Raw genomic sequence first — 22,304 nt, 5'->3', positions numbered from 1 at the left:
CAAAGGACTTAGAAGCCCGCTCTTCAGACCAGCCGGGCCTGGATGAGGCATGCCCCTGCATGCCGCACGGGGTAGAGGCCTTGGCCTTGAGCCACGCCATCAACCTACTGTGACGATCCTTGACAGTGCGCTTGGAGAACCCAAGGCAGATTTCACAATCCGCTTCCCTGTGGTCCGGATGGATCAGACCTGTCAGGCACAGCGGCCACGGCAGGCTCGTAGTTTGCCAATCCGGAAACAAGGGTGTGGGTGAGCTTACCGGCACCCTTGTTTCCGGACTGGCAACTTTATGATGCGGTCCAATGCCTCTAAAAATGAAAAAGTAAAAAAAAAAGTAAATAAAAGAAATAGTTACATTTAACAAATCACAAGACAAAGAAAAATAGGATTAGGGGAAAACCGGGTAAAAAGTATGAAGAAATGAAGGGGTAAAGTGCCAAAAGAGCTTGCAGTTACTCAGAAACCCTTTCACTAGCAAGTAGAGAAAGCAATGATAAATATAAACTTCTTTTTTGTGGGTGGGGTGATTATTCATGGCTACAGACTGCTGTGCACCCGGATTGGACGATACTGTACACGCGGATGTCGTGATACGGCGTGGCCGTAGCCACGTCAATGAATCTGAGTGTGTGATTGGATGGTCTTTGCATGCGGCTAACAGACACAAAGGCGCGAAGCCGCAGGGAGTAATAGGATTGGCTGTCTGGTGACTGATATGGATGCGTAGCTGCGTTGATGTAATTCAACGGGCTAATGTTTGATTTTGCACGTGCGGATGTCGTGCGTGGGTGTAGTTGCGTCAATACATTTCGGTGTGCCATTGGCTCTTTTGTTGACCCAAGTACATAACATAGGATTTTGCACACGTGGATGTTGTGGGATGGTATGGGTGTAGTTGCGTCAACGCATCTCAGTGTGCCATTGGCTCGTATGTTCATGCAACTACGCAACATAGAAACTCGAAATGCAATTGGCCGATAGAAAGAGGAGCAAAACTGCATAGCCACGTCAAAGAAACTTTGTATCTTCTGTTGACGCGGCAGCTGCCTTTTAGCAGATAAACCACCTGTTTAGACGTGGCTATAAAACTATAAAAAACATTTTTAAAACATATGTACAGAGTATGTGGGCAGTTGTGTTGTAAAAATTATTTTAAAGATCTGTGATATCATCATTGTGGTCATAGACTCTGCAACAGGGGCGCAATTTAAGGTGGCTTTAGCTGAATTTCAGGGGTTTTGTTACATTAAATTCTCACCTTAATGTCCATGTTTTTTCTTTGAAAATCGAGAGGAGCTCCTGGGTCAGTCGGTCACGTGCCAGTGGTTTTGTTTAGAATGATAAAAATATGATGTGAGATCTGAAGTACAGTAACCTTTTTATAGAAGCACATTTAGCAGTATAGATGCGATCCTGTACAGTCCTGAACCAGTGACAAATGGTGTGGCCAAACCAGGCCCCTGCGGTTCGGGGCGAAGTTCAACAAGATGATCCATAGGGAGACCCAATAATCATCTTGTTATTGTTTTCTAACAGCTCAGGCAGTTTCGGATGATAGGACCCTTCTCTCCATCCATGCGAAAAACCTGCAGCCATTCACCCATTTTGGGGTACTGCCATTCAACCATTGGCATCCAGAATTCCTTAACATTCTCTTCTCAGTACATTTTATGGCTAAATGTCATGGCGTGTTAGCATCATGGTGTTTTAACAATATTGGCATTCAGGTAAATAAAAAATGAAGATGTTGTTTACAATCTAGACTTTCCGTAAGGACACACAATTAGTATTTTCAAGAAAGAACATTCTTAGGAAGGTATGATCCTCGGACTACATTTATTCTAACACAATAGCATCCACGGTAACAAGCAATTTACATTCAAGCAGAAAAATAAATCTAAATTTACCCAATAACCAATGTGCAATGAAAACATGAGTGCTCACATTGATCAAATGACAACAATGCCGTTCATAGTAAACACAAACTCTGATGCGGGGACCCAATGTTTTAAGAGCACATTCAGGTAAATCAGTACAGGCAGCAAGGCTGTTGTGCATTACAGAAAGTGCAAGAAAATGTTTCTTTTAACACCTCTGAGGGCGATTCTGAGAAATCTGTTCAATAGACATATTTAAATATGGTTTATTAAAACGCAGAATGGGAAAAGAGAGGGTTAATGGCAACCGGTAAGCAAAGCTTAAATATTTGACTCAACTCCTAACTAAAGAATTAGTCAAGCTTTTCCTTGAGATATTTGCATTCTTCAACCAGGCGGCAGGCTCCGAAAGAGCCATAGCCAAAATAGTCAACTGTACTACTTTGTAAACAGTCAATAAGCTGCATCAGTGCTGAGATAGTCTGGAAGCACGTAAACACTACATGCAAACGGTCTGCTACTGTAATGCAATCAGAGATGAGCAAGATTGCTATTTCAAGCTTGAGAAGCCGAAAGGCCTAACACCAGTGACACCAAAAGGACTACCATAGAGACAGCACGTCCTACAAGCCACAAAGTGTGTCTTCACCTCTCAGTGGTCCAGTCAAAGTAAGCTTTTCAAATATGATGAAATAATATTAAGCAAATATGAGTTTTCTTTGTGAATCTATGGCTATCCTCCTCCACTCTCAGGTGTGATGAAAAATGTGTCTGAACAGCAGAGCCCCAAATACCATACGATAAAGTTGAAAAGGCATAGGGTTTGTTCAACAATATAAAGGGACAATATTGAGCAGCTTCAGTCACAAGATAAGGAGGGACACCTTTTATAATTCATATACCCAAGTGTGCCTCTGCTTGAAGTTAGTCTAACACTTGTATGTGCAGGTATACATAATGTTAGTGTTTGCCCATGAAAAACCACTGCGTCAGAGTAGTATTCATATATGTCGTCATTGGGTGTCTGCTCGTGATCAATTACAAAGTGGTTGCTCCAAAAGTTGATTTTGTGGACCTGGGCAGAAGATCTGCATTGATTTTATTGTATGGTGCAGCAATGCCGAATAAATGTTGGCTGGCTTGAGGAGACTTGAATCAAAGTTCTCCGTGCAACATTTGTCCGCCATCTTCAAATGCAGTTGGCTGTTGCGGCTGTGGCTCTTCATACAAGAGGATCTTGCACATTTCTGAGTTGGCTCTGTGTAGGGGAAACTCTCTTCCTGGTATGGTTCCGTTCCTTCCTTTGCAAACCTTGCTTGAGACATTTAGCTTTGGAAATGATTCCATCACTGTAAAGACTTCCCTAAAAGGAAACAAGAACATGAATAAATAAGTTTGCCTGTGAAATAACCAACCTTAAAGACACAAATGTGCAATACGTGGGATGAGCCAGAAGAAATCAAACGGATTCAAGTATATTCAGCTTTGCAGATGTGGATTGTCCAGTTAGGAGGTTTGGCCAACTTCCAACTGGCCAGGGTTTGAGGGTTTGAGTTGGTTGTTTGGGGGGGAAGAGGAGCCGTGATGTATTCAACGCAATTCACAATGCGGCCAATACCATAGTAAGTAACGAGGCATATTGTCTACCACCCTGCATCAGTAATTTAGTGTAGCCATGTTTATCGTCAATGCACTAGGAACTGGCATTGACACAGACGGCTGCCTCTCCTTATTTCTGCACAGAACTGAGAGCAGGTTAGTATCAAATACGACCTGCAAGCTTCCATATACCTAGAAAACGCTGCATGGATAGCACAGCTTTTATATTAGATCCTATCCCCCCCACAGATCTAGGATACCGAAAAACCACTAGAGGACAGCCTTCACTACAGCCCAGGTAAGGGACACCAAATCCCTTGTCACTCCAGATAATCCCTCACTATTCTTGTTTTGACTCACAATCTTATATTTACAGATAAACAGAACTATCAAGTCAAGGTACTTCTATAATTAATTTTCCATCTCTATTAACTACTCTGTGGGTATTTACTCTTTCACTAATAATTTCCTTCCTTTTGTGCTTTTGTATACTTTGCTCCACAACTGCGCACATTTTGGTATGTATATTTTTCTTGCATTTATTTGCACACTGTTTGTGTTTATTAATATGGATATGTGTATGTTGATACGCCTATATGATGTAGAGCTCAGCCCTGAAGCTGGAACATGGTTCCGAAATGCACTGGCATGTGAGCTCATTAGGCTAAGATTGCTTATTGTCTTGCCTCCATGAACAATGATCAAACATTTCTGGTTTGTGCATTTTGCAGAATATACCAATTGATCCATTTCTTCATTTACTTATGGCTAAAGAGCAAATACTATAGATATAAATACAGCAGCTTCCTTGGTAGAGCAGACAGAGCGCCTTGTAAACCCAGTGGTTCCACTAGGCTATCTGCTAAAGTGTACTTCGATCCAGTGACACAGGATCCTCAATAACAGGCAGCTCCTCGAAACAGCTACTACCATACTATGATGTAGCCTCTTATGTTAAACAGCAAATAAACATATATATAGTTGTGGCCACCTATCACCCTCAGTTTTCTCCTTCTCTGGATTGCCCAAAGAGGAATCGATCAAGGAGTGGGGGACTCCTTTCTTATAAAGGTAAATTGTCACTAGCGAACTGACAAACACAATCCTCCTATGATGAGTCCAATCGCTGTCCCTTTAGTAACCCTTGCCTTCTTGCAACATACCCAGAGTGCCTTACCCTGCCAGAAATGGAGGGGACAGGCGACAAACGAGCTCAAACACAAAATCAAGATGGTAGCGCACTGGTCCACCTTACCCTCTCTGACTGCTCTAACTCCATCCTTTTCCCCTTCTGACTTAAAATGGCCCCATGTAGTACAGCACCCTGCTGTGAGGAGGGCCTTTGTTATGCAAGTGCCCCTTTGGAGCAGGGTTTCCAGAAAATCGCCTACGGAGAGCTTTTGTGTTTGATGGCAGCTGTTAACCTTCCTTCCTGGGACCCAAAGGAAACTAACATCCTGCCTATTGTTTCACTTGCTAGAGAGGGGACAGACAGGCTGCTATAAATACACATTGCCCTCATACAAAACTACAAGGGATCCAGAATGCAGCTGCAAGACTCCTCTAAGAGTTAACAAGAGAGAACACCACACCAGCACTAAGATCCCCACACTGGCTACCAGAAGGTAAATGACCAAATCCAAAACACTGCATTGTCCACAGAGCAGCTCACAGAAAAGGAACAGAATTCCGACAAGAGTAAACCCCCTCCTTAGACTGAAAACAATCCTGAGGTCCAGCAATGACATATGCCTTGAACCAACCCATATTCGAAAATTAAACATGGTGGCTCAACCTTTTCAAAAGTGTCAACAAAACTCTGGACATACAAACAATAGAGGGACATCTGACCTTCAGGAAAGCACTAAAAACATGGCACTTTGACACGGTGGACTAACTCGCCAAACCATGGTCAATGAGAGATCTAACATTGCTAACTACAACACAGGTTTCAGTTTAGGCAACAAACCACCATCATGACAATGATTTAACCAGATGCAATGAGGATCCCCCTCTTCTACGCACTAACCTCACTACAACTCTCCATACTACTTCAAACACACCACACAACTACGCAATCCGCACACCACAATTATAACACACCATGCCCATTCTTACTCCAAGCAACAAAAATCACCCTCCTCCAATAACTCACACAATCGCAACATGGTCAATACACTCCCATGCCACGGATACACAAGGCCTCCCACACAGACCCAAGCACCTGAACGCCCACGTCCCATACACTGTAAGGATCTCATGGTGACAACAGTAAAGACAGACAAGTGATCACAGTTCAAGGGTGTTTATTCAACTGTATAATGCAGAGAAAAACTTCTAATCTAAACCTAAATCTACGACCATCAAATATTTTAATAAGGAAGTCCTAGTGGCATCTTGTCAAATAAAAAGGACCTATACTAAAACAAAATATTGCCAATACTTACCGCTAAATTACAGAATTGTGTGGGGTAATGTTCACCAGAAAAGAAAGAAGTGTTCACAAAATGATAAGTCAGGATGGTATGGCTGGGGTCTCCCATCCCCATGTTTTCACCACGGGACAAGGGGGGACTTCTGAGCACAGCACACTCCTGGGCCTCTCCAGCACAAGGGTCACAATTTCATTCAACGATACCAGAACCTCCAGGGGCCAAGTCTCTTTTCTTCAAAGTCTCTTGCCTTAGAAGGCCTGCTGGACCAAAAACACCAAATAAACAAATGGTTCCTTCAGTGATCTTGCACCTTGGCTGATTTCTCTTCGCCCCTTTGAATCTCCCTCCTCCGGGCTCTGATCCTTCTTGCAACGTGGGCCTCCCTCTTTTGGGTTCACTACGGCCTTTCACTCTGAATTTCAAAGCAATGTTCTCGGGTGTATCATGCTTCAACCCGATTTGCAGGCATGCCTCAACCGGGTCCACATTTGCCAATTTCACAGTTTACTTTGCTTTTCAGGATGCAGGACTTACTTCTCTTAGCTTTTCCCTTGGCAATGGGTCAGACACTTGATTGTACAAGGGATTTGACATGACCCTTGTAGGACCACTACGACACCTAACGCTGGCCTTTCGTAGGGCCTTCTGGTACTTGTAGTTTCAATATAAAACAAAAAGGTGCAAGTCAGAGTCTTCCGAATGAGCACTCGTGTGGCGCCTGACCACTCTGCAGCTGGCCATTCTCTGGTCTTTCCCAAAAGTTCAAACACACACAAGGTCTTTGTTCACAAGTTCCTTGCATTCATAGGATGTTCCCGATTGCAACCTTGGGCTGAACACAGTTCGGTTTGCTATCAGCTTTCTCCGATTTACCGGCTGTGCTGAACCGTTGGCTTGTCTTGCTTCTGGAGTCAAGGACGGTACCACAGTAGCCAGCGGGCCTTCCCGGCCCCTGCTATCTATGCGGGAGGGCCCTGTGCACTGTTGACATCTGTTACTCCACACGTCAGCTGTAAATCCTGGTCTGTCTTATGTTTCCTTTTTCTGAGGCTTTGTGGGTCTGGGTTGAAAAAGGCAAGGGCACTTCCCTCCCTGTCGTTCTTTCAGCTTTCGCTGCCTTTCTTCTCCATTTAAACTGCCGTCCTGGAATAGCTGCGTCCTCGTGCAGTTGGCCTTGCTTGTAGTGTGCTCTCGTGCTCCACCTTTTCTTCCTGTGTGGAAGGTAAAGGGTCGTCAGGTGTGTGTGGTTATTGTCAATTGCCTGACTCTGCCGGACCCTTGTGTTGGAACATGTCAGGTAAACAGCTCTGGTGTTAGTTCTTTGGAAAGGTGTAATAAAGTGTTCGTGTCGGACAAGGGAGGCGGGTGGTAGAGGTTCTAAATATCCAACAGGGTAGGATGGGGAAAGGGTGTTACAAGGAAGGGGGTACTGTGTTTTAACCTTCTGTGTCCCACGTCCAATCCCCGAAGACCCCTCATCCAGGTGATCCTCCCCCATTGGTCCACCCCCAGGAACTGAATCCAACAGCGATGGCCATGTCCCGGCCACCTGGATGACAGATCTCTGGGGACAAGAGGGTGAGACACCTTCAGGTTTATCACACCACCTAGAAGTTAATCCACACACACTGACTATTTTTAAAATAAATGATGCTACCAACACAACAGTGAAAGCACTCTTGTGCTCTCCCTCTCCTCCGACTAACAAATAAACCCCTCCCTCTTTAACTTTCAGATCCACCAGAGTGCCTGAAGACCATGCAAATGGCAGAGGGGCGAGTATAAATCCCATTCACCCCAAAGTACGGTGTCTGTGAGCATACGCTGGCCCATAAAGCTCACCTGTGAATTATGGAAGATAATCTCTCCGTCCTGCTACTTCTGGCAGGGGCGTGTCGAATGGGATCTAGTTCCTTCACTGATCCCTGATAAGTATTAGTCCAGTCCAGCTGTGACTATGCTTCTCCTTATGATTGGTAAGTCTTTCTTGAGCTCTTGTGATGCTGTTCGTTCTTTATATGTTGCTCCTATTTATGCCCGCAAGAATGTCTCTTTTCTGTTTTCTTCCCTTAGATGGAAATGCAGACTCAGTGCAGCTGTGAGAAGCGAGACGCACCCGGATGGAAGATGGATGCTACCGCAATGTTCGACAGCAGGTAAGTGATGTTTAAGGAAAAGCACCAAGTATGGCGAATCGCAACCTTAATCTGACAGTTTTTTCGAAGTGTAACCTTGTCTTCGGTTTTTCCTTGCAGGCGCTGCTGTCGACGATAGAGCGTGTCGTGCTGCGGTGCCAAGATGAAGATTTAGGCGTTCTGGAAAGTGTAAAGATGAATACTTGGTTCACCGAAGAGATGTACAGGTAAGAACAGCTTCCCCCAGTTGGTAAGTATGCTGGCAGGAAGCATGATGTCCAGGAAGCAGGATCTTCAAAGCTAAGTCTGACCTCAGGCGACGGGTGAGCGTTACGCTGATTGCAAGTGCAGAATAACGCAGAGCGTCTGTCTTGAGGATCGGGGCAGCTTATATATCTGAGATCGTGGGCACGCCCATTAGGGTCGGGTTACCAGCCACACTCTGCCACTCCTAGAGAGTGAGCACGTGCAAAGGCAATCCATTAGCAGCCACACCCAGGAAAACACTTGGGGTGGCTTAATGGCTGGATTGTTCAAGGTTAATGCATCCTGAGTAATGGATGGAATGTTCAAGGTTAATGCGGCTGAAGTGCTATGTCCATAATAAAAGCTTTTTGGTGTTAAATGGATGTTCTTGTTTACTTTTGTTCATGAGCCTGGCGCCAAAGGCACCAGGACAGTGTCCACCCAGGTCTCCTGTGCATGAAACTCCTGCATGCCCGTGCCCCTGACTTCATGACCATGACAAATATGCACACCCAGGTATTTGAAACATTCTATATTAGTTTGATCAATGATCCATCTCATGTGATTGGATTTATTGCTTTTGGTTTTGCCCATAAAAGTGACTATTTTTGTATTATTGATGTTAATTCATAGACCATTTTCTCTTGCATATTGACCTAAAGCATCCAGTTTCATTTGTATGCCCATTGGTGTGTAGTCTACTAACTGGAGGTCATCCGCCTACCTCAACCAGCTAAAGTTTAGATTACCCAGTTTTATAAGACATGTTTCTGTCTTGATAAAGGTAGTTGCAAGGTCTGCAAGATAGAGGTTGAACAGCGTGGACACAAGAATGCATCCCTGCTTAACACCACAAGTTGTGGGTATTTGTTCAGTGATTCTGCCTTCCCCATCTAGTCTAACACGGACCGTGGTATTCTTATAAAGAAGCATAATCATGGACAGCAGTCCTTTTGGTATATTCCACATTTTGAGTTTATTCCACATTCTATTACGCATGACTGTGTCAAAGGCAGCACTGAAATCATTGAAAGGCTCCATAAACTGGGAGTTGATGTCTTTCCCATGTGTATTCAATTGATGAATCTAATGTGAGTAGATTATGGATAGTAGATTATTTGGTTCAGAAGCCTGTGTGGTTCGGGGGAAGTATTTGGTTGTTAGCAATCCATTGATTTAAATCAATTATAGCACTTTAGCAACAATCGTTGTTGGTATATTCAGCATAGCTAGCATTCAATAGTTCATGGGATCTTTACAACTCCCTTTTTTGCATATTGGTAGAATAGCATTCTCTTTCCATGTATTTGGTACTTATCCTGATTGGCCAAGTAATAGTGTATTGAAATAGTGCACGGAGTGCAGTTTACCACAACTCTGGGGATAGATAATCTGATTTAGCCAGTACAGGTACCATCAGGACCAGCAGCTGTAGAAAATAGATTTCCTATTATATTGGTTATGTCGCTCACCTTTGCTTTACAGATCCACGTTGCTACGTAATGGTCATGTTTTTCATCTATGGGTTCATTGAGGCCTAGTGTAAGGCCTACATGTTTTTCCCAGCATTCTTCGTTTACACTATTTCTAGCAATCACTTTTTTCAGAACCATTTACGAGGTCCCATATGCCGCGATTATTGTTACTTTTCACTACATTGGCTAGTCGTATCCATAGCTGATTCTTGCTTTTATGAGTTTTGTTGTAAATCTGAAATACGAATTGAAATGAATTAATTGTATTGAATATGTAATATTGTATTATCATGAAGGTTTAAAAATTTGAAAGGCTGTTTTTCAGCTAAATCAAATTATTTGAAAATAAATAAATAAATAAAAAAATAAATAAATAAATAGGCAGCTTACTAAATTGGAGGAGGGCAGAGGGCCTGAGATGGATCGCATCCTCCCCATTGGATCATATATTTGGAGAGTTCAAGATCAGCAATAGTTTTAGCTTTTTCTAGGTTTTTAGGGTTCCATCTAATTCTATTATTTCACTGTTAAGTTCATATTCTCTCTCCCTTTTACTCTCCTCGTTTCTCCTTTCCCTCTCCCTTCTACTCTCCTCGTTTCTCCTTATGCCTCGTCCCCTCCACTATCCTCTCCCCCACTCCCCCAGCCTCCCTCCTTCCCCTTCTCACCGCCCTTACCTTCTCTACCCCCCCCACTTCCAACCATGCTGCCCTCATGAACGCTGCTCTCTGGAACGCTAGATCCATCTGTAACAAAACCGCTGCTACCCTTGATATATTCTTTTGTCTTAACCTTCATTTCCTCTGCTTAACTGAAACCTGGATTCCCCCCTCATAACACCTCTGTCCCCGCTTCCTTGACGACGACTTCTTCTTTTTCCTCCATACTCCCCGCCCCTCTGGACGTGGTGGAGGCGTTGGTCTCCTGTACCACCCTAAATACATTTACTCCTCCTCCTCCTCTCCAACTCTCCCCTCTTTCTCTTCCTTTGAATTCCTCTACAAACCCTTCTCTTCTCCCCACCATATTTCCTTCCTGATCATCTATCGTCCTCCTGGTCCTCTCTCCTCCTTCTTTGAAGACCTGGATCACCTCCTCTCACTTATTTCTCCCTCCCCATCTCCTCTAACTGTACTTGGCGACTTTAACATCCATCTATCTTCTCCCCCCCATTCTTCTCCCCTACTCTCTATCCTTGATTCCTACCTCCTCTCACCCCTTCCCTCGTCCCCTACTCATTTCTCTGGTTCCACTCTTGACCTCATCTTCAATTCATCCTATCCCTCCTCCCCTGTCTCTTCTCTTCCTGTCTATCTCTCTGACCATGCCTTACTCTCGTTCTCCCTCTCTCCTCCTCCACTATTACTAATCCCTCCCCCCCAATCTTCTCACGTCGCGACCTGCGAGATTTCGACACTACCCTCTTCTCTGACACTTGCTCTTCCTCTCTTCCATCTCACCAAGACTTTGCACTACTCTCTCCCGATGATGCTCTCTCTGCCCTTTCATCTTCTATCTCCATTACCCTCGACCAACTCTATCCTCTTTCGCTCTTCCGCCCTACTCAGAAACCTCCTCAACCATGGCTTACTTCCCATCTCCGCTCTATGCGGCGCCTTCTCAGATGATTAGAGAGACTGTGGCTCAAAACTCCCTCACTTTTCCAATCAAACCTCTTACTTCTCTTACCACGCACTTTACAACTCTTGGCTTGCAACGGCCAAATCCTACTACTACTCTAACCTTCTTCAATCTCAAGCCTCCCATCCTCGTCGGATTTTTCAAACTCTTTCCCGCCTTCTCTCTCCTCCCACTCTTGATCCCTCATCCAATTCCACACTTTCTCCCTCCGACTTTGCCAACTACTTTTCCTCCAAATACATCACACTCAGGCAAAAAATGAACTCCCTCTCTCACTCCCTCTCTCCTCCTCCCCCCTCTCCTCCCTCTTCTATCATGTCTGTCTTCTCATCTGTTTCCCATTCTGATGTCTCCTCCCTTTTATCCAAAGCCCACCCCACATCCGCCCCCTCTGACCCTCTCCCCTCTGTTCTCATCCCTAAGATCTACCCTCTTCTTATCCCTTACCTCACCACTTTCTTCAACTCTTGCCTCTCCTCATCTACCTTCCCTTCTGCTTTCAAACATGCAATGATTATTCCTATTCTCAAGAAACCCTCTGCTGATCCTCTGCTTACTGCTAACTACAGACCTATTTCTCTTCTGCCTTTTCTTTCTAAACTCTTTGAATGCCTTGTCTACTCTCAACTCTCTTCCTTTGTCTCTTCTTCCTCCCTCCTTCCTTCTTTCAATCTGGCTTCCGTCCTAAACATTCCACTGAAACTGCCCTCACCTCTATCCTCAACTCCCTCCTCTCCGCTTGTCATGCGAAGCAATCCTCTATCCTTATTCTCCTTGATCTCTCTGCTGCTTTTGACACTGTCGATCACCCACTTCTGCTCCACACTCTCTCCTCTTTCGGGTTTAAAGGCCCTGTCCTAAAATGGCTATCCTCTTACCTTTCCTCTCGTTCCTTTGCTGTCTCATGGGGAGGCCAGACCTCTCCTTCCTTCCCACTTAGTTACGGTGTTCCTCAAGGCTCTGTACTTGGTCCTTTCCTCTTCTCTCTCTACACCTCCCTCATTGCCCCTGTCATCTCCTCCTTTGGCATCTCCCATCATTTCTATGCCAACGATACTCAACTTTTTCTCTTTTTCTCCTCTTTCACACCTGACCTCCACCTTAAACTCTCCTCTTGTCTCACAGCCATTAAGAACTGGATGTTCTCCCGGTTTCTCTCACTTAACACAGATAAAACCGAAGTCCTTTTCTTCCCCTCTATCTGTTCCTCCTCCCTCTCCTCCCCCTTTCATCCACTTTCCTCCTTCCAATCTTCCTATCTCCACTCATGCTCGCAACCTAGATGTTCTCTTTGACTCCTCTCTCACCTTCTCGCAACACATTTCACTCACCTCCCGCTCCTGCAGATACCACCTGTACGATATCCGCAAAATCCGTCCCTCCCTCACATTCCATGCTACTAAACTCCTAATCTCCTCTCTCATCTTTTCCGCCTCTTCTATTGCCCCTCTCTAATCTTCGGTCTTCCCTCATCTCAGCTTACCCCTCTCAAATCTATTTACCACTCTGCTATTCGTACCCTCTGTCTCCTTACCTACCGTGACTCCATCTCCGCTTCGCTCCCTCACCTTGGCTGGCTACCTTTCCACCTACGACTTAAATTCCACTTTCTCTGCCTTGTTTTCAAAACCCTCCATGGTCTTGCACCTCCCCATCTCTCCTCCCTCTCGCCCCCTTCGTTCTGCTGACCACTTCCTTCTCACTGTTCCCCTTTCCCCCTGTGCTTCCTCCCGGTTCCGCTCCTTCCAACTTCTTGCTCCTCTGCATTGGAACTCTCTCCCACTCTTCCACTTCCTTCACCTCATTTTGCACTTCCCTTAAATCCCTCCTCCTCCACTCCCCACCTTGATGCACCCCCCTGCCCTCTTTACTCCCCCCCTGTTCTTTTTCCTCTGTTTTAATCCCTCTCTCCCTTCTACCTTTACTTTCTTCCTCCCCTCCTATTACATTTATTCAACCCTTCCCCTGCCCCTACCTCAACACTCCTGTTCCCACTCCACTCCCCCCCTCTCAGTCAATTGCTCTTTGCACTGTTTTGATGAATGATTCAAGTTATTTGCTCATAATGTTATTGTTATTACTCTGTATTTTGTTGTTCCAATGTACAGCGCCTTGGTGTAAAGCGCTCTATAAATAAATAAATCAATCAATATTGACTAGTGCCTTTCTTGTTGGCAATAAGAACAAGCAGATGATCACTCTTCTCTTGTTACTATGGCAATGTCAATTACATTCACTTTCGCTATTTTGTTGATAAAGATACAGTCAAGTGTGGAACCACTTTTACCGCTAATGCGAGTGGATGCAGTGGTTGCGTCACCTGCACAATGCCCATTCAGCATTGCTAGGGTAAACATCTGAAAAAGGCTTGCTCGGCCTTTCCCCTGCTTGTTGGAATCAGCATGTAGATATGGTCCTGACTTATTACTTCATCTTGCCAGTTGGTGTTGGAACCTATTCTCGAGTTTAAGTCGCCCATAATCATGATAGGAGTTCCACTTTTTTAATATTCTTTTAACTGTGGCTATATTTTCTTTGTTTGCGATGGCTCTAGGTGGACCATAGGTTTATCAGTAGCAGATTGTTCCAAGGGTATTTGCAATTTGCTGTGACTCCTTGGACCATAGGCGTGGACAAAGGGGTGGCATTTAGAGACCAGGGATGTCGTGCTGAGATCATCATGCCACCCTTTGGTCTGTCCATTTGACCTTTGTTGGCCTTAGCCGGAAGAGTGCTACTCCAATCGATATCACATGTCTCAGTCATCCAGGTCTCCTGGAGGGCGACTATAGTGAATAGATTAATGTATTCTAGGAGAACCTCATTTGCTAAATGTGCATGCCCCCTAGTATTCCATGAGCATATTAAATGCTGATAGAGGAGAAGAATTTAGAGTGTTGGTGTTAGTGTGTTTTGGTGGCTTTTTGGAGAGCTTGGCGTTTCGCTTTGGACAATAGTGACCTTTTTGACTGCCACTTCAAGAAACTTGGCCGCTGCCCTCGACCATCTGGCCGAGTCTCCTGCTATCATTCTACACCAACAAGATTCTTCGTCGAGGCTTGCAGACTGGTCGCTCAATGGTGCCAGAAAGGCATGCCTTTCCTTTGTTAGGCCTTGACAGGATGTGAGAAGGTGGCGGATTGATTCTACTTAGTTTTGGATAGCACAGAAACGACAGTCTTGTGTCGGTACAAGAGCTCGGATGAAAAGGATTTCTCTAGTAGGAAGTAGATTTAGGCGAGCCCGCATGAAGCTTTTTCTTAACTCTTTTTCTGGGAATCTCTCGCAGTATTTTAATGGGACTTTTAGCCTGTTGTGCGTTGTTGGTAGATGTTTTAGCGATTTGTAAGACTGGCTTTTTTCAATTGAGTTCATCCAGTCTTGCTGTTCCAATTTGGTCTTTACTCGCCCTGGATTGTGGATTAGCGTTTCTTCGTCACACGCTACCTCTTCTAATTTTGCTTGAATTTTAATGTCATTTTGTTTGTTTAATTTGTACCTCTAAACAATTATACCCTAATCTGAAAGGTTTCTTTTCATGTTTAAGATATAATCCATGGTAGATTTAGTTTTACACCATATGTTCAAAGTCACATTGTGTGTGGATCCTCTAATTCATCCACTATGATTATATCATCATTGTTTAGGACTCTTAAGGAAATAATATCATGAAAACATTTCAGCAAGGTCCCACGATTGAGTGGTGGGTTTTGATCAATTCCAGATACTGCTTTGATTTGTAGCGCGTCTTAGCGTCTTACATTTCATGAGTATGTTTCATAGTACTTGAGTCAATCTGTTTGCTACTATCCACCTTATTGCATCCTTTGACTTGTTTCTTATATCATCTTGAGATATGGGCATTACTATTTCTTTACGTCCATTGCGACTGTTTTGGAGCAAGTTACTGTCTCAGTATCTTGCTCTTGTGATTGATTGATTGGTATGATCAAATGCATGTGTAGTTTCCTCTGTATCCTCTTCAAAAATGGTCTGTAGTGCCTCAAAAACACAGTAACATACATTCACACACCCCTTCTTTTTATTTTTCTTATTTTTCATTTTTGCTTTAGGGGCATTTTTGTTAGTACTTAGTCCTTCGCTATTTGGGGTCTGAGTTATGTGATTTGTTTCTATCAGGTAATTTCTAATATCATTAGTGGGATTGGTATTCAGGACTAACCCACTCTTTGCATTGTTTTCATATTGATGTATCAGCACAATATTTTCGTTTACATTATTATTCTTAAATGTTACTTTAGGTGATTTGTTAGACTTTGTGTTAGCATCATTACATTCTACTGGTGCCCCCCATCAATCTCGATCGTGACTATTTCATGCGTGCCATCGCCAGAGATGCACCCATTTTTGCTCTTATTACTTCGAGCAGATCCATACATGATTGCTTGTGATACTCTCTTTTTTATGCCTCGCTTCTGTGATCCCTTAGTAGTGTTACTCTCTGACTTTCTAGTCTCTTGTGTTTTGCAATGTGTTGAGTCCACGTGTTTTCTAAGGTCTACATTTACTTGCTCACTATTGGCTGGGTGTGTTACGTGCATCTCATCTCATTCACTTATTTACCAATTTCTGTGGTTGGTATGCCAGAACCTTCCAAGTAGTTATCAGTGTTCATACTGCTTTCCTTAAAAGTTTTTCTACCTCTGTTGATGCTTTTATGTAGTAGTATTGATAGATTTTTTGTCTGTGGGGTGTATTGGGGCCCTCTTTTTTGATCTAGGGGGCCTGTGTCATGAGGGTATTGCATTCGGTAATATGACAAAAGACTCAAGCTACCCCACCTTTCTGGCACTTGCCAGTATTTTTGTCACAACACAATGAAACAGATCGTCTATTTTGATCTGTACATGCACAAAAGATCACCAATATAACATTTATACATATAACATCTTTATTTTTCTGGATTGTTTTATAAAAACCTACTTGAGGCTTATGCATGTGTTTACCATGTTGGACCAATTACATTTTTTGGTTTCCACAGATTTTGTCATATTCAACATTCATATCACAAAATTGCCGTATGCATTTTACACTGGTGAGAGGTTAGTACTGGCGGTGACTTAGAGTATGGTTATCATAACCAAACATCTATCTAGTAGTATCAATTGCACATCAAGTTTTCTTTCCATACTTTCACTATTTTTTAACAATGATGTAAGCAGGTTTTCTAACATCTCAAACATGTCTAGTGAGGTAATACTTGAGATGCTTATATTGGATTTGCCACTGGGATCATTTCCTTCAATTCTCTCTAGTTCCACCTCACTTTCTGTATCTATTACATCATCACTAGATCTGATTCCTGGTTCATCATTTTCATTTAAAACAGTTTGCCTCCATTTGGTATTTCTAATAGATTTGTGGGGGGAACCTCGTTTGCAACATGGTTAGATGGTTAGGGGTTCCACTATCATGCATAGTAGGTGGAATGCTAGTAATCAACATTTTCTTAATGAATTTAGTTCCTATGCATGGTAGTGTTTCACCCAGCTCCATTATAATTTCATTCATAGCATGGACTGCTTCACCATCACTGCCATCAATAGCATTGAAATTTACATACGTCACATTCCCATTCTTTTTGTCGTCATCAAGAGCATCAGCTTCTAAACATATAGGCTTGTGCTGCTCATTGCACTCTTTGTTCCTTTTATTCTGAGAAAGTAGTTCTCAGAAAGTAGTTTGTCTTTTCATGAGTGTTCTTTGTGGTGAAACAGCTCGATTTAGTGATAGTGTATTAATTCTGTAATACGTCTTCTGTAAAGGGAACTTGAACGGATACCATTCTATCACAACAAAGGTTCAGAGTTAGTTTAATACGTAGAATGTAATAAAGAAATTAGGTGCGAACTGGTCGAGAAGGAAGCTCGTGACTTGATTAGCTCCGGGATATGAAACTTCCGGTTATCAGCAGTCGAGAGCGGAAAGGCTGTTGACTCTATTTACCCGGGGAAGCGGGTAAAACAGTAATGAGATTTACATACAAATTGTTGTAGTCACACTCTGTATGTTATTTTCTAAAACAGGTTGTACACGGTTAGCGTGGCTGAAAGCCGTGTGGCTAACGAGGTAAAGGTAGTGCTCGGTTAGCGCGGCAAAGCCGCGTAGCTAACGAAGTAAAAAGCTGGAAATGAAAGGCAAAGAGGAGACAGGAAGGGGGAGTCAGGAAGAAAGAAAGGAAGGGTGGGACCACTTACTCGATTTGCTGGTCCGGTAGAATGGAAGCCTTTATGTTCGAAGTAATACGCCGTCTGTTAGTGGATTGAATTTATAGGAGAAGACTAGGCGGACATGTTGAAAATGACTAGACCTGCAGTTGTGCCTGAATGGATTGAACCATTGAACTACCATGTTGGCAAGGGGATTTTAAGGCATTACCTATGTATGTTCCACTTCTTCCACAGTGAATACATATGTATGACACTACGTCTAATTTCTAACCTCATTTGAGATGTGTCTACTCAGGATTTCAGCAGTGGGAATCAATGGTTGATCAGTACACAGACTTTTTATTAATTGCATCCACCAATTAGTAAAATGCAGAGCAATTGAGGTTAGAATTGATGATTGTTCTGGTGGTTATTGAGGGCATGTAGCCAAGTAAAGAGATGAACACCTCAATGTCATTTCATGGGTCGGTGCTCCTTGTGGAGACCCATACCCGCTCCAAGATACCCTTTGTACTTGCTTAAGTAGATCTGGCACTTCTTCTGGGATGCCTGGTCATGAAGGCAGTGGCAGAGACAGAAAGCAAGCAGGCTCCTACAAAGAGCCAGGTTTATTTCAAGCATTTTCCATCACATGTACCTGCCCTATCCTTTTAGGAGCATCCTAATTACTGCTGTGGAGCCAAAAAGCAGAAGTGACTCCTCTTCCCACCTACTCTGGATTATCAGGAAGTTGTTGACACTGAACAGGTATGAAGAGTACAGGATAAGGGATGACCAACAACACTCACTCTGCCCCAATCCTGCATCGGAATAGAGCCCATGCTCCACTGCTCATCAGAGGCCATTTATTATTGGTCTTCTTTCTCTGTGGAAATGAGTTGAAGAGCCGAGAAGAAGACCTCATTTTTGTTTTCACTGGCTCAGATGCATGTCCCGCATACATCTCTGCTGGCCTGCCTCCTACTACAGGGAAGGTAGTTATTCAGAAGACATGTCAAACATGGAAAATGTGAAAAGAAGGTAAAGCATATGCTAACGTTCTAATGCAACAAAAGAGGGCCACCCGACTCAGCGTATCTCACCCTAGAGAAGAACACCCTGTCCCTGGCAGGGGTGCCTGTCCCTGGGTGGTGCGTGATGCATCGCCTATCTAACAGATATAGAGGAGAGAACTGTCCCTCAACCTTCTATACTAGTGGCAGTGTCTGAAGGCAGACAAAATAGTCCAATGAGCAAAAAATAAATATTCTAAAAATGGTGTTCTCCAGAGTGGTATAGCAGCGGTCCACAGAGCTATGGATTAGATTCTGTGACTGCTGTGGTTAAGGGTACAACCTGAGGAGCAGGTCAACTGTTTGTATTCCATCCAACATGTACACTTTTAATACAGCCCTTAGGTCACTATGGTTGGGGTGAAAAACAGTACAGCTGGACAACCCACTGCCGGGTTTATGCAATAAAAAACAGCCGGAGGGCTGGGGGGGTAAAAGATTAGCTCTTGTAAAAAAAGCTCACTCAATGGTAATGAGTGTGCTGCAGTAAGCAATTTCCAGAAAACAAAGTCTCTCTGTTGATGTGGGAGAGATCAAAAGTGGGTCATGAGAGCCCTCATGACCGAAAGGGGTTGACCGGTTTCAATGGCGTAGGTAAGTGGAGCCACCTTCTTCAGGACCGTAATTCACAACACAAACTGGGTTGTCAGAGTTCAGGAATTGCTGAAATGGAGAGCAGTGCTGTAGTCTCCTGCGCAGAGACAAAAGGAAGGGAGGGAAGAAACAAAAGGGAAGGGGTTAAACGTTAACCGCTAGCAACAGGGACTGTCTGCTAACGTGAGGGTGAAGGTCTTCATGCATTAAAGTGAGCATGCGGAAGGGCCAAAGCTTCTTAGGTCAGTTAATGCAGGAATGGTGGGGGTCCCTGAGCACCTAATGAGAGGTCAATGTTTGAATTACGGTCAATGTGAATTACGGTCCTGAAGAAGATGGCTCCACTTACCTACGCCATTGAAACCGGTCAACCCCTTTCGGTCATGAGGGCTCTCATGACCCACTTTTGATCTCTCCCACTTCGTTAGCATATGCTTTACCTTCTTTTCACTTTTTCCATGTTTGACATGTCTTCTGAATAACTAACTTCCTTGAAAACCGTTGTTTATTGTGCTACTACATGTTTCCTTGTTAACGGTTAACAGAACGACCACGGCTAGACCGTGTCCTTCCGCTTTCCCAAGCTATCCCTGCTTGTTTCATTAACTGCCTACTACTACTTTGAGGAAAGGGGGCACATAGCAGACTCTGCTGCGTAGCAGACTGTTTTTCCAAAGTGCAACTCAGCAGTTGAAGGTGCACTAAGCATGTGACTGAGCTACCTGAGCATATGGGACTATATGTTCCATATGAAGTAAAGAGCTGGCATGAGACTTTTACCTAGCATGAAATATCAGTATTTGGGAGCTTAAGACCTAACTGAGCATATGAAGGCAGTAGCAGTACAGAGGCGTTTGTACCCTACATACAATGTAGTATGGTATACCATAGTGAACAGGGGATAGCACAGGGGCAACGTGCTGGTCTTGGAAGCAAGACCACACAGAGCAACAGAGGTCCGAAACCGGATTTGCATTTAGAAACCAAACTCAGGTACGGTATGAGGCACGTTATAAAAAAACAATTAAATAAATAGATGGGTTTGACCAAACACCGCTAATATACAAATTACAATATTTCTCAATCCATATAAAGAATGTCATTGTAAAAACATTACAAACTTTTACAATAATCTGTTAACATGAAATTGTAAAAAATAAGTAGTTGCAAAGAATCCTGAGTACAGCATATACAATGTATAAAACAGATGTCAACAATCAATATAATAGACATCGTAATCTAGAGAGGCCAAAATGTTCCATCTACATTTGCTGCCATGCTCTGCAAATATACTAACTGCAAAAGGCACTAACTCACACTTTGATTGTGGCACAATACATATGCTGTTTTATGTTTTCTGATGTGAAATTTCTGCTGAATCAGAAATAGCCGTCAGCATCTGATCACATAACGGATGAACACATCAACTGAGAGTTTAGTCCTCTAAAGTTCACCAGCAGTTAAGCCAATGATCCTATCACATTGTGTTGTTATACTGTATACTTATCTCACTTTGTAATATTTTCTGGGGAGACCTTTAAGTCAATGGGACGAAGGCATAGTTTTACACAGTGAAACCAAGGAAGTCGGTTGGACGAAGGCATATCTGCAGCATTTTTCAGAGGTTCTGTGTATGAATTACTTGCAGATCTGGCACTTGCATATCCAAATAAGGAAGGGATTAAAACATGATTGAAGCACCCACTCCCTTGAAGCCCATCTCTGAGCACAGTTGAGTTGCAGGGGTAGAGCTTGGCGCCAACAACAAAGATCCCAAGAATCTATTTTCTATTTTCACTAAAACATACCAATTGCTGTGGCTCCACAGATTTCTGCGTAGCCTGCTGCCAGGATCGCTTTACAAGTATACATTATTTACATTTATAATGCTGTCATAATTAGCTGCTTCCCCACGCTCTTCTGGAATCTCACGAAGGCGGTAGAATTTGGCCCAGGATGGTGTTAGAAGACTCAATTTGAGGGGCCCCAGAGCAGATTGAAGAAAAACACAAAGTGTAGGAATTCACTAGTACAAGAAACTTACCCGATAAACATACTTGGGGGGCTGCAGCCACAATCTCCAAACTAACCTTCATCTTGCTGTCTAACAGGGTCTTATGAGATACAGCATGTAACAAGCGGGCACACTTTTTTTGTTTTGTTTTTTAAACACAGTTCTCTTCTTGCCATTAACCACCACATCATCGGCGTACAAAACATTTGGAGAGGGATCCTTCCCAATAATTGGGACAGTGGTGTGCATGTCAACAAGATTCTTAACAGAATCATCTACAACAAGGCTGAAAATGGTAGGGGCCAGAACACAGCCCTGGCAGACATCTCTGTGCAACGGAAAATCTGTCAAAGCTCCCTTTTTAGCAAAGTGTGAGGTAGAAGTGTTATGCACTTAAAGGAGTTGATTCTTTTCAATCAATGAATAAGCTTTATTTTGGCAAAATTTCCATAAAGGTACACCCAATAAGCCAATCATAATGCACTATTTCAATAAATGCAGTAAAATAGATTATCAATATACACATAAAGTGCTAAAGTTCAAATGTCTTACAATGCAATTAGAATTATTTCATAAAATGGTTTCATAACATTCAGGCACCCAGCTCGCTCAATCAGATAAGGTACGCATTTGAGCAGTTTCATAATCATCACGCTGTAAAAAGTTTATTTTATGATTAAAAGTCATGACTGATCATTAAATACAATATCACCTAGGACAGTAAAATAATTTAATAGAACTCATAAGCTAATTATACAAATGTATTTTTGATAACCAGATAAAGTGCCTGTGCTGTTTATACTTCTGTGTAATAATGAAACTACTTCCTACATATTCTCTCAGTAATATTTGGTTCTTAGTTCTTAAGGTGTAGGGAGTTAATCAGCTTCCCAGAAATCTATATCATCAGTATGCACGTAAGCACATGCTTTACTGCTGTAGCCAAAATGAACAACAGATTGAACTTTTAGATTAAAAGGTACTATTACATCTCTTTTGTTCTGATTATCGCGGCTCTGAATATATAATTTGGCACTGCACAATT

At 43.1% G+C, this 22,304-nt stretch overlaps 1 protein-coding gene across 2 annotated transcripts in view; it reads right to left on the bottom strand.

The window, feature by feature from the left end:
- Positions 1-1,817: 1,817 nt before the first annotated feature.
- The window catches only part of LOC138472520 (microsomal triglyceride transfer protein large subunit-like), a 1,457,683-nt gene continuing 1,437,196 nt past the window's right edge, over positions 1,818-22,304 (bottom strand). The window contains exon 18 of one of the 2 annotated variants that reach the window (XM_069610748.1): positions 1,818-3,240. In XM_069610748.1, the coding sequence (XP_069466849.1) occupies positions 3,033-3,240 (208 nt within the window). In that variant the 3' untranslated portion in view covers positions 1,818-3,032. The remainder of the gene's footprint in view (positions 3,241-22,304) is intronic. The other variant, XM_069610747.1, reaches the window with a different exon arrangement.

Source organism: Ambystoma mexicanum, chromosome 8 (assembly GCF_040938575.1).
Source record: "Ambystoma mexicanum isolate Mex_15411 chromosome 8, UKY_AmexF1_1, whole genome shotgun sequence".
In the NCBI taxonomy this organism is placed as follows: domain Eukaryota; kingdom Metazoa; phylum Chordata; class Amphibia; order Caudata; family Ambystomatidae; genus Ambystoma; species Ambystoma mexicanum.
This window is presented reverse-complemented; position numbering and strand designations above follow the sequence as displayed.